This window comes from Haemorhous mexicanus, chromosome 3 (genome assembly GCF_027477595.1).
Source record: "Haemorhous mexicanus isolate bHaeMex1 chromosome 3, bHaeMex1.pri, whole genome shotgun sequence".
Classification (NCBI taxonomy): Eukaryota; Metazoa; Chordata; class Aves; order Passeriformes; family Fringillidae; genus Haemorhous; species Haemorhous mexicanus.
This window is the reverse complement of record NC_082343.1, coordinates 118,062,176-118,075,397: the sequence shown is the minus strand read 5'-3', so window position 1 is coordinate 118,075,397 and position 13,222 is coordinate 118,062,176. Positions and strand designations below refer to the sequence as shown.

General features: G+C 69.2%; 2 protein-coding genes across 2 annotated transcripts; one reads left to right on the top strand and one right to left on the bottom strand.

The window, feature by feature from the left end:
* Window positions 1-4,847: 4,847 nt before the first annotated feature.
* Window positions 4,848-11,894, bottom strand: EMILIN1 (elastin microfibril interfacer 1). Its single transcript, XM_059843215.1, has 8 exons — window positions 11,579-11,894; window positions 9,604-9,729; window positions 8,933-9,141; window positions 7,216-8,847; window positions 6,191-6,298; window positions 6,061-6,078; window positions 5,609-5,743; window positions 4,848-5,328 (listed from the first exon to the last, which is right to left on the bottom strand). The coding sequence occupies exons 1-8, from the start codon at window positions 11,728-11,730 to the stop codon at window positions 4,997-4,999; spliced, it is 2,712 nt and encodes a 903-aa protein (XP_059699198.1). The 5' UTR covers window positions 11,731-11,894; the 3' UTR covers window positions 4,848-4,996.
* LOC132325755 (basic proline-rich protein-like) lies at window positions 11,791-12,471 on the top strand. Its single transcript, XM_059843328.1, has one exon. It carries the CDS (start codon window positions 11,791-11,793, stop codon window positions 12,469-12,471), a length of 681 nt encoding a protein of 226 aa, XP_059699311.1.
* The last annotated feature ends 751 nt before the right edge of the window (window positions 12,472-13,222 follow it).

The following is a 13,222-nucleotide window of genomic DNA, read 5'->3' as shown; positions in this document are numbered from 1 at the left end:
GGGAGCGGGGGTGAAATGTGGGGCTGCTCAAGCCAGGTCTCATGAGCTCTTGGAGGTCTGTTTCACACCCAGGAGAGCTCAGCTACCTCAGAAGGTGTAAAATCAGCAGGATGGCTTCTGTGCTAGTGCTGGAAACAAAAAGGTTTCAATAAAAGGCAAAATAACAAAACTCTTTACAGAGAAAAACCGAGCCAGGTGCCAGAGGCCCTCCTGCCCCTGGGAAGACGCCTCACAAAAGGATTTCGTTTCTTTGTTCTTTTTCTAGTCAATTGCTCAGGGGGGACTCGTTGGCTCCTCTGCAGTTGGCCATCCTTAGGTTTGAGGTGAAGCCCCCCAGGTCCTGTGAGGTGTCTTTTCACCTAACTGAGGAGAGAAACTTCTGGGCTTCTTTCCTTTTTAAGGGGACACAGGAGAGTTTGGGCACTCTGTGAACAGGAGGCAATTTCCTACTCAGGGGTGCAGAGGGGCTCCAGGGTGCTTGGCCAGGGGAGTTTCTGTAGCACGGACACACAGACAGACAGACACAGGGACATGAGACAGTTCAGGTGCCTGGAGCAGCCTGCTCTAGTGGAGGGTGTTCCTGCCCATGGCAGGGGTGGGACGAGCTCTGGGGTCCCTTCCAACCTGAGTTATTCTGCAGTTCCATGGAATCCCCGGGGGTTTCCTTGTCTGGGCCCCTCACTGGAGGCAGGAGATGGGATTGTCTGTGCCACAAATCCCACGGATGTGTGAGCCTGGTGCCAAAGCCTCCCTTGGTGCTCCCCCAGGCAGGAGTGCCCACCAGCAGTGACTGCTGGTTTCAGTTGGAGGGGGAAAGGGCTGTTCCCTCTTCTGGAATGTGGTGGTGTGGGACTTTGGGGTATTTCCTCTGCAGTTGCCATCCTGGTGCCCCTGCAGGACAGGAGTGAGAGTCTGGGTTGGAACTGCAGCTCTGGGAATGCCCAGGGCTCCCTGCACGCCCCAGCCTGGGCCCAGGCCAGGGGCAGTGCAGGGATTCCTGAGCTCAGGGGGGCTGGGAGGGGGTGCCGTGCCCAACATCCCAGCCCCCTCTGAGTTTCACTGATCACTCCCTGCCTGCTCTCCCCAGGCAGGGCAGCCTCAGGTGCTGGTGGTGCCAGGTGGGACGGCCCTGCACACCTGGGCTCCTCCCACCCTCGGGCACACGGGAACCCCGGCTGGGGGGGTTTGGCTTCTTTTTCCTGCCTCTGGCGGGGTCGGGATTGAAGGACTCGAGGGGATGGGTCACATTCAGACTCAGGTGTTTGTCATTTCTTACCTGTGTCACAGCAGTGAGTTTGCAGTTCTTCACTAACAAGGCACAAAATGACCAACTGTCTCTTGGTACAAGGACTTCTAAGGCTAAATCATCCAATTAAGAACTGACACCTAAATTATTTTCACTTTTAACTCAATAACTGATCCCTCAAAGACTGCAGGGTGGGCTTAGTCCAGTTACAAAACACCACCCAAACCCATGGAGAAGGTGAAAAAGGAGAAGAAGGTGAGGAAGGAGAAGGAGAAGAACAAAGTAAAGAAGAAGGAGAAGAAAAAGGAGAAGAAGAAGGTGAGGAAGGAAAAGAAGGAGAAGAAGGAGGTGAAGGAGAAGAACAAAGTAAAGAAGGAGAAGAAGAAGGTGAGGAAGGAGAAGAAGGAGGTGGTGAGGGAAAAGAAGGAGAAGAACAAAGTAAAGAAGAAAGAGAAGAAGGAGGTGAGGAAGAAGGAGGTGAAGGAGAAGAAGGAAAACAAGGAGAAGAAGGAGAAGAAAAAGGAGAAGGAGGTGAAGAAGAAGAAGGTGAAGAAGGATCAACCACTGCCCCAAAACCTCCATCTTGCCCCATATTTATTACCATATTCTAAAACCCCAAACTCTGAGTTTCCCCCCCTGTGACATCACACACTTCTACCCAACTCCACACCCACAATCCCAGTGCTCTCAATCAATTCTGGAAGCTTCTCCACGGCCTCAGGTCAAATGCAGTGCTCTCCTGGGGGCCAGAGTCTGTCAGCACAGAAAGCCTGAAGTTCCCAGCAGCCAGGGCTACCCAACTAATTATCGGGGTAATTAGGAGCCCTCTCACTTCCCAGCAGCTGCAGCAGATCCAGCTGGTCTTGCCCTGGCTCCGTGCCCACCTCCCTTTCTGGAGAGCATTCATGGACAGTGAGGGTTAAACGGACAAAGGATAGAGGATAATCTAAATGGGATTAATAATAATTAATAATAAAGGATAATCTTCCTCAGCTGCCTCAGCCCCATCCTGCTGTGCCCAAAGGAGCCTGCAGCACCCCCAGCCCTGCTCTGCCCACCCCCGGAGCCTGCAGGGGGATTAACCCTCCAGTGACCATGGAGATGATCCAGCTGAGCAGCCAGGGGACAGGAAGGGCACTGAGACCAGAGCCCCTGGAGGGGCTGGGGGAGCTGGGAGGGGAATGGAGCCCCAGGAGGGGCTGGGGGAGCTGGGAGGGGAATGGAGCCCCAGGAGGGGCTGAGGGAGCTGGGAAGGGGCTCAGCCTGGAGAAAAGGAGGCTCAGGGGGGACCTTGTGGCTCTGCACAACTCCCTGACAGGAGGGGACAGCCAGGGGGGGTCGGGCTCTGCTCCCAGGGAACAGGGACAGGACAAGGGGAAATGGCCTCAGGCTGGGCCAGGGCAGGCTCAGGGTGGATGTTGGGAACAATTCCCACCTGGAAAGGGCTGTCCTGCCCTGGCACAGCTGCCCAGGCAGGGTGGACTCCCCATCCCTGGAGGGTGTAAAGCCCTGTGGCTGTGGCACTTGGGGACAGGGGTCAGTGTGGCCTGGGCAGTGCTGGGGGTGGTCAGGAATATTCGATGGAATAATGGCTTTTCCATGATTCTAGGAGTTGTAGGAAGACTCTCACACCCATTTTACTTATGAAACTCTTTCTTCTCATGGTTAGGAGGACAATGATCCCTCTAGGACGGGTAAATCTCAGAAAGGAACCAGCAGGAATCTCTGCTTCCCTCTGCACCCCACGGGCAGAGAGGGGCCAGGGCCAGGGTGGGACAGAGAACCTTCCAAGGGGTCACAGTGGAGGGACAATACAGAAAGTCTGAGCCCTTCCTGGCTTTCAATTCCCTCCTTTCCAGGAATTCCTGGCACGGCTCTGGATCTCCACCTTCTGCTGACAGGGGGAATGCCATCCCAGAGAAACAATTCTGGGACAGAGAAAGATTCTGCTCACGCTGGGATTTGCTGCCCCGGAGCAGGGCAGAATGGGAGCCCGGCTGTGAGCAGGGACCCCACTGATCCTCAAGTTCAGGTGATAAAAGTGGGTCCAGAGGAGGCCACAGAGCTGCTCCCAGGGCTGGAGCTCCTCTGCCATGGAGCCAGGCTGGGAGAGCTGGGAATGTTCAGCCTGGAGAAGGATCCAGGGAGAGCTCAGAGCCCCTGGCAGGGCCTGAAGGGGCTCCAGGAGAGCTGAGAGGGACTGGGGACAAGGGACAGAGGGACAGGAGCCAGGGAATGGCTCCCAGTGCCAGAGGGCAGGGCTGGGTGGGATCCTGGCAATGAGGAATTGTTCCCTGGCAGGGTGGGCAGGCCCTGGCACAGGGTGCCCAGAGCAGCTGGGGCTGCCCCTGGATCCCTGGCAGTGCCCAAGGCCAGGCTGGACACTGGGACACCCTGGGACAGTGGGAATGTCCCTGCCCACAGGATGGGGTGGCACTGGCTGGTTCTGAAGTTCTCTTTTAACTGAAACCATCCTGGCTTCAATGATATTTCTCACACATTTTTACACCTCACCAGCAGTGGAGCTGCACTAACAGAACCAGCACTGTCCCTGTCCCACACAACCCCCAATGAGCTGTTAAAGAGCCCAGACACAGACAGATAGACAGACAGACAGACAGACAAAGCCACTGTGCTCACCTGACGATGGCGCTGAAGGTGCCAAGAGCACCTGGGGACAAAAGGCTCAGTCCCAACCTCACCGTTAATCAGCTCCCACGGCAGCGGAGGCACAGACTGGGGCTGGACCCCCTCTGCCCCGCCCCAAATCCTGATCTTTCTGCACCAAAACCGCCTCAGTCTCCAAGGGGGTGCCAGTGCCCCAGACCCAGCCTGGAGCCTGTTCCACCATCGGCACCCCGGGACCTCCCACCACTCCATCCCTCCCCTCCCAGGGCACAGGGCTGGGCACAGGGGGCACAGGGCTGGGCACAGCCCCCCGACCCCCGGCAGCCCCTGGCAGCCCAGCAAACAGCCCTGAAGTGGAGGAAGGCGTTACCCACAGCTGACCCCACAGCAGGGGGTGAAAGCCCCCCCTGGGGTGCATTCAGTGGCACCACGCGCCCCCCCGGGCAGGTACCTGCCTGTCGCCCCCAGCACACCCCTCACCTGGGGGCACGGGGGGCCTGGAGGAGCCCCAGCACCTTCCACCCCAGTCACAGCACACCCAAACCAGCCGGGAACCCCCTCCAGCCCCGCCCCAAACCCCCGCCCTGCCGTGCACAGGGCTGCGATGGAGCTCCGTGACACGGTGACACCGGGCAGCTCGGTGACACGGTGACCCCTGGCAGCTCGGTGACACAGTGACCCCTGGCAGCTCGGTGATCCCTGGCAGCTCGGTGACACAGTGACACCAGGCAGGCAGGTCGGTGACACCGGGCAGCTCGGTGACACGGTGACAGACCCCTGGCAGCTCGGTGACACGGTGACACCCGGCAGCTCGGTGACACGGTGACCCCTGGCAGCTCGGTGACACGGTGACACCGGGCAGGCAGCAGCCCCTCCCCACGCCATCCCCGCGGGCGAAGGACGGAACCGGAGCCGCGGGTACAAAACCCGGTGCCGCATCTTTATTGTGGGGGGCGGTGGGGCCGGGGGCGGCCGTGGGGGGCGTGGGGGCAGCCGGGGCGGACGGTGCGGGGCCGGAGTGTGCGACGCTGGGACGGCGAGGGCGGGGGGTGCTGATAAATAACGGGGTGGGGGTCCCGGCGGGGCGTGGGGACCCCCCGGCCCGGCGGTGCCCCCGCGGCTCTAGGGCTCCTCGGAGTCGTAGAGCAGCGCGGCGCTGAACACGGTGAGCGGCTCGTCGGGGGCGTGCGCCAGGCGCCCCGACACCAGGTCCACGCAGAGCGTCTCGCCGGCCGCCAGCGGCAGCAGGAGGCTGAAGACGCCCAGGGCGCCGGGGCTGGGGCCCTGCGCGGCCACGGGCCCCTTCTCCAGCCCCTCGGGCTGGAAGCCGGCCGAGTCGAGGCGGGCGATGCCGTGGCCGGAGCGGGACAGGACGGCCTCCAGCGCCTCGCCCCGGTGCCCCGTGAGCACCGCGCTCACCAGGTACCGCCCGGGCACCGGCACCGTGAACGTGCCTGCGACAGGGACAGAGCGTGAGGGACCTGCCGGGACCCCCGGTGCCCCCCGAGCCGCATCCCTGCAGCACCCCAAGGTCTGTGGGGCACCCCAAGGTCTGCCCAAGGTCTGTGGGGCATCCCGGCGCAGGCACGGCACCGTCCGAGAGCCCCTGGCTGCCATCGCACGGCACCGTGCGCCCGTGACTCTGCAGCCCCCGCCCACCCCGCAGCCCCTGCTGCAACATCCCTCACCCCACAAGCACCCCACAGCCCCCAGAGCACCCCCGTGGGCCCTCACCTGTCTCGGGGTCGTAGGCGCCGCCGTCGTTGAGCAGCACCTGGTCGAAGGGGACGGTGCCCGGCTCCGTGCGCTGCGTGCTCAGGGCAGCCGAGAAGGCGACGCGGGGCACCGAGCCCGGCTCCCCGACGGCGCCTGGGCACGGCGGCAGCGTGAGGCACCCCCGTGCCCCCTCCCTCACCCCCTCTGCGCCCCAGCAGCCCCTGTCCCCCAAGCCCAGCAGCCACACCCCACCACCCCTCCCCACCCACCCCTTCAGTGTCCGTGCCCCCCTTGACCCCGTCTCCGCCATGTCCCCAGTGCCCCCTGCTCCCCAGCCACCCTGTGCCTCCCCATGCCAGCCCAGACTGCTCCCTGCTCCCCTTGCAAGCCCCCAGCCCGCAGCCCCCCCAGCTCCCCGCATGCCCCCACCCTCCCTGGCGCTCCCTGCACCCCAAGCCCCCCAGCCCTACCTCTCTCTCCGGGCAGCCCTGCAGAAAGATGAGGAGGGGCTGCTGCAGGGCCAGCTTGGGGCAGGACCCCCGGGGACGGGGTCCAGCCACACCTGCGTGGTTGGGGGCACATGGGGGGGCTGAGCCTTACCGGGGGGGCCCATGGGACCCTGCTCTCCATCCTTGCCAGGGGGCCCAGAGGGGCCAGGAGGGCCCGTCTCACCCATGGGGCCAGCAGGTCCAGGGGGGCCAGGGGGGCCTGGAGGGAGGAGGGTGTTAGAGCCACCTTGGTCCCACGCAGGATGTCCCCTTGTCCCCACACGCTGCGGCCCCACAGCCAGGATCCTCCTGTGGTCCTGTGCCCCACACCACAGCATCACCCAGCCAAGCCTCTGCCTCCCCACACCCACTGCAGCACTCCTGGTGACCCCATGTCCCCACATCCCCGAGTCCCCACATCTCCATAGCCCCACATCCCCGTGTCCCCTTGTGTCCCCACATTCCCACATCCCCACAGCCCCGTGTCCCCTTGTGTCCCCACATTCCCACATCCCCATAGCGCCACATCCCCATAGCCCCACATCCCCATAGCCCCACATCCCCGTGTTCCCTTGTGTCCCCACATCCCCACAGCCCCACATCCCCATGTCCCCACATCCCCGAGCCCCCACATCCCCATAGCCCCACATCCCCGTGTTCCCTTGTGTCCCCACATTCCCACATCCCCACAGCCCCGTGTCCCCTTGTGTCCCCACATTCCCACATCCCCATAGCGCCACATCCCCATAGCCCCACATCCCCATAGCCCCACATCCCCGTGTTCCCTTGTGTCCCCACATCCCCACAGCCCCACATCCCCATGTCCCCACATCCCCGAGCCCCCACATCCCCATAGCCCCACATCCCCGTGTTCCCTTGTGTCCCCACATTCCCACATCCCCATAGCGCCACATCCCCATGTCCCCACAGCCCCACATCCCCATGTCCCCACATCCCCGAGCCCCCACATCCCCATAGCCCCACATCCCCTGTCCCCCGCAGCCCCCATGGTGCCCCACATGCCCCCATCCCCCAGTCCCTCACCCCCCAGCTCCCCGTATCCCTGCAGCCCCCTGCAGTGTCCCACGTCCCCCCCACGTCCCCGCAGCCCCCGGTGTCCCCCCCGTGTCCCCGCACCGGGTCGCTCCAGCCGTGCCAGGCGCTGCAGCTCCCCGCGCAGGTGCCCCAGGCTGGCGTTGAGGGCGCCGAGCCGGGGCGGCAGCTCCAGCGCCTTGTCCAGCAGGGCGGCCTGGCCGCGGGCCGTGGCGTTCAGCTCCCGCACGGCGCCCCAGAGCCCCGCAACGTGCCGGCCCAGCCCCTCGCGGACGCCCCGCAGCCCCCCGGCCACCGCCTCCAGCTGCTCGCAGACCCCCTCCAGCTTGGCCACGCGTGGCTCCAGCCCCGCGGGGCAGCCCCCGGCCCGCGCCAGCTCCCGCGCCAGCGCCTCCAGCCGCTCCTCGCTCTCCGCCTGTCGCGCCGCCGACGCCGCCGCCGCCTGGTCCAGCTCGGCCACCACGCGGTCGGTGGCGGCGCTCAGCTGGCGCTGCCGGGCGTCCTGCTCGTCCAGCGCGTCCTGCAGCCCCTCCACCGTGGCGTTGAGCCCGCTCAGGGCCGCCAGCGCCGCCGCCAGCTGCCCGCGCAGCACCCGCAGCTCCGAGGGGGACGGGCCCCCGAAGACGCCGAAGCCCTCCAGCGGTGCCTCCGGCTCCTCGGGCTCCGCGGGGCCGGGCGGGAGCCGCTCCGGCTCCGGGGGTGGCGGCGAGGCGCAGGGCCGGGCGCAGGGGTCACCGCTCAGGTCCTCCAGAGCCGCCTCCAGCCGCCCTGTCCGGTTGCGGAGCAGCTCCAGCTCCTCGGCCAGCGCCTCCCCCCGCGCCCCCAGCAGCCCTCCCAGGGTCCCGGCCAGCCCGTCCTCCCAGAGACCCTCGGTGTCCTCGGGCTGCCGGAGGTGGGGGCCGAGCGCCCCGTCCTGCCACGGGCACGGGTGGCCGCAGCGGGCCAGCAGCCCCTCGAGCTGGTCCAGGCGGGCGCCGCGCTGCGCCCCGCTCGCCGCCAGCCCCTCCACCGCCCGGCTGAGGTTGGCCAGGCGCCCCGGCAGCCCACCCGGCCGCCCCTCGGGCTCGGAGGGCCACGGGCCGGCGCGGGAAGCGTTCAGCCGCCCCTCCAGCTCTGCCAGCCGCCGCGCCAGCACCGGTCCCTGCCCCGGCCCCGCTGCCGGCACCGGCAGCCCCTGCAGCCGCCGCTCTAGCTCGGCCAGGCGACGGAGCACGTCCGGGGACGGAGGAGCCGCAGGGGCGGGGGCCAGGCGGCTGCTCAGGCTGCTGATGTGCCTCTGCACCGACTCCACCGCATCCTTGTTGCGCTGGTCCACCGACTCCACCAGCTTCTCCAGCGCCCGCATCCGCTCCCGGTCCTCGGCCGCCTGCCGCCGCAGCCCCTCGGTGCCGGTGGTGCAGGCAGCGCACAGCTCCTGCAGCCGCTGCTCCAGCTCGTACAGCGCCGCCGTCCCCGGGCCCCCCGGAGCCCCCGGGCCGTCCCGGCCGCCCTCGGTGCGGTGCAGGCGGGTCTCCAGCTCCTCCAGGCGCCGCTGAAGGTGGCTCAGCGCCTCCCGCACTTCGGCGGGGGCGGCCGCGTCAGCCGGCTGCTGGCCCCCGGGCTGCCCCTCCACGGCCGCCCGCGGCGGCTCCTGCCCGGCCCGCAGCTCCTCCAGCTGCTCGCTCAGCCGCCGCACCTGCTCCTCCAGCCGTCGCACCTTCTCGGTGTCTCCGCCGCCTGCCATGCACCGCCGGGGTCAGGGGCAGGGTCACGGCCACACACAGCGTGTCCCCCTCCCCCGCATCCCCCGCCCCAGCTCTACCTTCGCCCCCCAGGCCGCTGAGGGGGTTGCCGAAGCCAGAGAGCGTGGGGCGGCCGGGCCGGGGCGGGGGGCGGCCGGTGGGCTGGGGGGACGCCGGAGCAGGGCCCTCGCTGCAGTCCGGCCCCGAGTAGCCCTGGCAGCAGCGCCAGGCCAGCTCCGACACCGTGCGCTGGGACACCTTGTAGCGGGGCCGGAGGAAGCTGCGGTACCTGCAGGGGGAGGGGACGGGGCTGGGGGCTGCCCCAGAGAGCCAGAGCCAGCACAGGCTGCGGCTTCACCCAGCAGCGCCGGCGTCTCGCTCCGCGGCCGGGGGGCTGCCCCCGCCCAGCCCTGTCACCCTGTCACCAGTCCCAACACCAGTGTCATCCCAGCGCTGGCCCCGCAGAGAGCCGCGGGGTGCCCCAGGGCCTTGGCTACACGTGACGGGGGGGACAGTGGCCGGTCACCCTCCGGTCCTGAGAGCCGCGGGGTGCCCCAAGGCTCCGCCTGCACGTGACGGGGGGGGGACAGTGGCCGGTCACCGCTTGAGGTCACTGACTTGCGCAAAAGTAAACATGACCCCAGGGTGGGTAAACACCAGTGGCGGCGGCGCGGCCGCGGCTCGCCCTGGCTCTGTGCTGGCCCTCCCAGAACGCCCCGAACCCCTCCAGAGCCCTCCCGGCCCCACTCACGCCAGGACTCGGGGGCACTGGAGCTGCCCCCAGGGGCAGGGCTGATAGTCCGGCTTGATGAAGCTCTCGACGCCATCCTCCACCACACAGCTCACGCTGCGTGTCACCACGTAGGCACACCAGTTCCTGCCGGAGGGAGCGGGTCAGGGCACACAGCCGGGGCGCGCTGGCACACGGCACCACCCCGGCACACACCTGGCGCCGTCCTGGTACGGACCGAGCACGGCACACGCCGGCTACCACCTGGGCACACACCACACGCTGTCCTGGCATCCAGGAGGCATCATCCCGGCACAGAGCAGCCGCTGGCACTGCCCTAGCACGGACCTAGCATCATCCCGGCACACAGCGGGCGTTGCTCAGGCACGCACGGTACACAGCATCCCGGCACACACCAGGCACTGTCCTGGCGTAGAGCAGGCACCAAGGCACCACCCCGGCCGAGACACAGCAACACCCCCTGCCCCAGCCCTTCCCTGGCACACTGCAGCTCCCCAGGCCCACCCCGCATCCCCCAGCACACCGCGCTCCCTCTGGCCACACCCCGGATCCCCCGGCGCGCTCCCGTGCTCGTCCAACCAGCCCCACCGGTAGCACCGTCACGGCCCAGTGCGGGTTAATGGGCCGGATCCTGCCCCAGCACAGCCCCTCAGCCGTGCCTGGTGACCCCGCAGCCCCCAGCCGTGGCTGCCCGCAGGGATGGGCTCTGCCAGGAGCGGGGTGCCCACACCCCATCACACGGTGCCGTGCATCCTGCCTGGCCCAGGGAGGGCACCCTGCGTGCTGCCCCATCAGTGACCCCGCGTTCCCTGCCCCTCAGTGCCGCAGCTGCGGCAGCCACGCACTGGTCCCAGCGCAGCGCCACAGGCTGCGGGGACCCCAGCCCCCCCGCGTGGGACTCCAGCCTGGCCCCGCTGCCGGGACCCCGTCCTTGCAGCCTTATATGGTCGGGACCCGAAGCCCGGGCCCCGCTCGGGCCCCCCAGCCCCACTGGGCAGCCCCCCGGGGAGCGGCCCCCGGCCCTGGGTCCCCGCCGCGGGGCCCCGGTGCGGCGGCCGGTTCCCGTCAGCCCGGCTGGTTCCCCTCAGGCCCCGGCTGGATTCCAGCTCCTCCCCGGGGGCCGCCGGGAATTCCTGCGCCGACCGTCGGCCCCCCTGTTCTCCCCCCCATCCCAGCCCCGCACCCGCAAGGCCCTGGGACCCCCGGCCTGCCCTGGGGTCCCACCGCCCCGCACCGGGGCTGTCCCCACCGCAGGCGAGGGATGGGACCCGAGCTCCCCCGAAAGGGCAGATCTGGGGACGCCCCCCGCGCTCCCCGAGCCGAGGGGATGGAGCGCTGCGCACCCGACCCGTGCAGAGCCCCCCTGAGCCCCCAAAGCCGCACGTAAAGGCTCCACCGTGCCCGTGCCCACGGCCGCGCCGGAGGTGCGCCTCCCCGGGGACCCCTCGCTGCGGCCAGGTCCCGCCATCCCGCCGGGGCCACCGTGGGGCCGGGGCAGTCCCAGCCCTGCGGCCGCGCCGCTGCGGCGCTGATGTGTCCGCGGTGAATACGCTGTGACCCCAACCCAGCGTGGGGCCGCCCCCAGCCCTGCGCCCCCGCAACGCCCCGACCCCCGGCCCCACGCTGCCCGCGGGACGAGACGGGACGGGCACGGGCAGAGGGTGGCTCCGGGCCCCTCTCCGGCAGCGCTGACCTACGCATGATGCCGAGCAAGGACCGGCCCGCAATCCTCGGCCCCGCTGCACCGGCGGCCCCGACCCTCCACGTGCGCCCACTGCCCGCCCGTCCCGGGCCCGGGGGTGACGCCCCCGCTTCGGGGACCCCCCGCCCGTCCCGCCGCCCCCCGGGCTGGACGTGGCACGTGCCGGTGCCTGCCCGGCGGCGGGCTTCCCGTGGCAGCGGGGTGGGGGCTGCAGCCCGTGTCCCCGCTGCCGCCCGGGTCGCCCCGGTGCGTCCCGGTGCTCGTGGCTCCTACCTGTGCCGGCTGGCGGCCCGGGCACCGCTGTGGGCCGCGGCCGGGCCGGGGGCGAGCGGGGCGGCCCCGCCGGTGTAGAGGCTGTACCGGGGGGGGAAGTTGGCGGCCAGGGCCTGCGCGGCCAGAAGGCACGGCCAGAGCCAGGGTGCCATGCTGGGCTGGGGCGGCTCCGCTCGGCTCGGTCAGCCCGGTCCGGCGCGGCTCAGGACCGCATGTGGCGTCCCGTCGCGGCTCCGCTGCTCTGGGCGGCTCGGCACGGCTCGGCTCGGCTCTGCCCTCCCCCCGGCCGCCCCTCGGCCAGCCCCTCGCCACCAGAGCCGCCCCGCCGCCGCTGCCCGCCGGCGGGGTCCCCGGGGCCCCCCGCTTCCTGCCCGCCGCGGCCCCCGCCCCAGCCGCGCCGGGCACCGCGGCCCCCGCCGGCCCCGCCGCCGCCACATCTGCTCCTCGTTAGGCCGGGCCGGGGCCGGGGCAGCCAGGGAGGCCGGGCAGGGGGCCAGGGCGCGGGCGGCCAGCGAGGCGGCCGCGGCTACCGCTGCGGCACCGGCCCGCCGCGGCCATCGGTGCCCCACGGCCGCCGCTCCGCCGCTAGCACCGGCTCCGACACCGGCTTCGCACGGTGCCCCGCGTCTCGCCGACCGCCGGTGGCCTCGCTGCTCGCCCCGCACTGGGCACAGCGGCGACAGGTCCCTGCACCGGCGCCGCATCCTGCGGTGCCACGTCCCCGCGTGCCCGTGAGCCCGCGCCAGGTGACACGTCCCGGTGCCCGCACCGAGCCCGGTGCTGCCCCGCGCTCCCGGCCCCACCCCGACACCGTGCTGGGGACACTGGCGACACTGGGGACACTGGGACGCCAGCGGTCACACCGCGGCCACCCCGGGCCGCCGTGGCCCTGAGCCCACGGTGATGCCATGGCTTCCCCGGCCTTCGCGGTGACGTCACGGCCTCACGGTGACATCACGCCTTGGCCGCGGCCCCGCGGTGACGTCAGGGCGCGGGAACCCCCCGCCCGCGGGGAGTGAGGGTTAAGCACAAACAGCTGCCGGCAGCTGGAGAGGGAGGGACCTGCGGGAAGGGATGCGGGGGAGGGACACACCGGGGAAGGGGACGCGGCTGAGGGGCCCGGGCTGGGCTTGGCCGGGGGCCAGCCGTGCCTGTTCCCGGGGGGGATGGTGGCACCGCCTCCGTGCTCTCGGGGCCCGTGGGGGCTGCGGGGGGCCATGGGGATCTGTGGGGGGCCATGGGGATGTGTCTTGGCCGCGTCCCAGGGGACCCCAGGCCGCGCTGGGGCTCCACGGCCGAGCGTGGGGGGCACAGGGATGGGGCCCGGGGTGCGGGCAGGACCCCGGGGGTCTCGCTGCTGGGACCCCTCGACTGGGGACCATCACCACGTGCCAGGACCCCGCAGCCCACCGCAGAGCGTGCCACAAGTCGCAGCACACCCCAGCTCCGAGCGGCTCGGCGTGCCACCAGTATGGCCCAGTACAGCCCGGTACAGCCCAGTAGCTCCCAGTACAGCCCAGTACAGCCCAGTAGCTCCCAGTACAGCCCAGCAGCTCCCAGTACAGCCCAGTAGCTCCCAGTACAGCCCAGTAGCTCCCAGTACAGCCCAGTACAGCCCAGTAGCTCCCAGTACAGCCCGATACA

What these genes read in the sequence shown, in the direction of transcription:
- EMILIN1 (XM_059843215.1), bottom strand. Translation starts at nt 11,730, where the DNA reads ATGGCACCCTGGCTCTGGCCGTGCCTTCTGGCCGCGCAGGCCCTGGCC. An exon ending in CGGGCCGCCAGCCGGCACAG is followed by an intron (nt 9,730 to 11,578) that starts GTAGGAGCCACG and finishes TCCCTCCGGCAG; the next exon opens with GAACTGGTGTGCCTACGTGG. An exon ending in CAGTGCCCCCGAGTCCTGGC is followed by an intron (nt 9,142 to 9,603) that starts GTGAGTGGGGCC and finishes CTCCCCCTGCAG; the next exon opens with GTACCGCAGCTTCCTCCGGC.
- LOC132325755 (XM_059843328.1), top strand. Translation starts at nt 11,791, where the DNA reads ATGTGGCGTCCCGTCGCGGCTCCGCTGCTCTGGGCGGCTCGGCACGGC.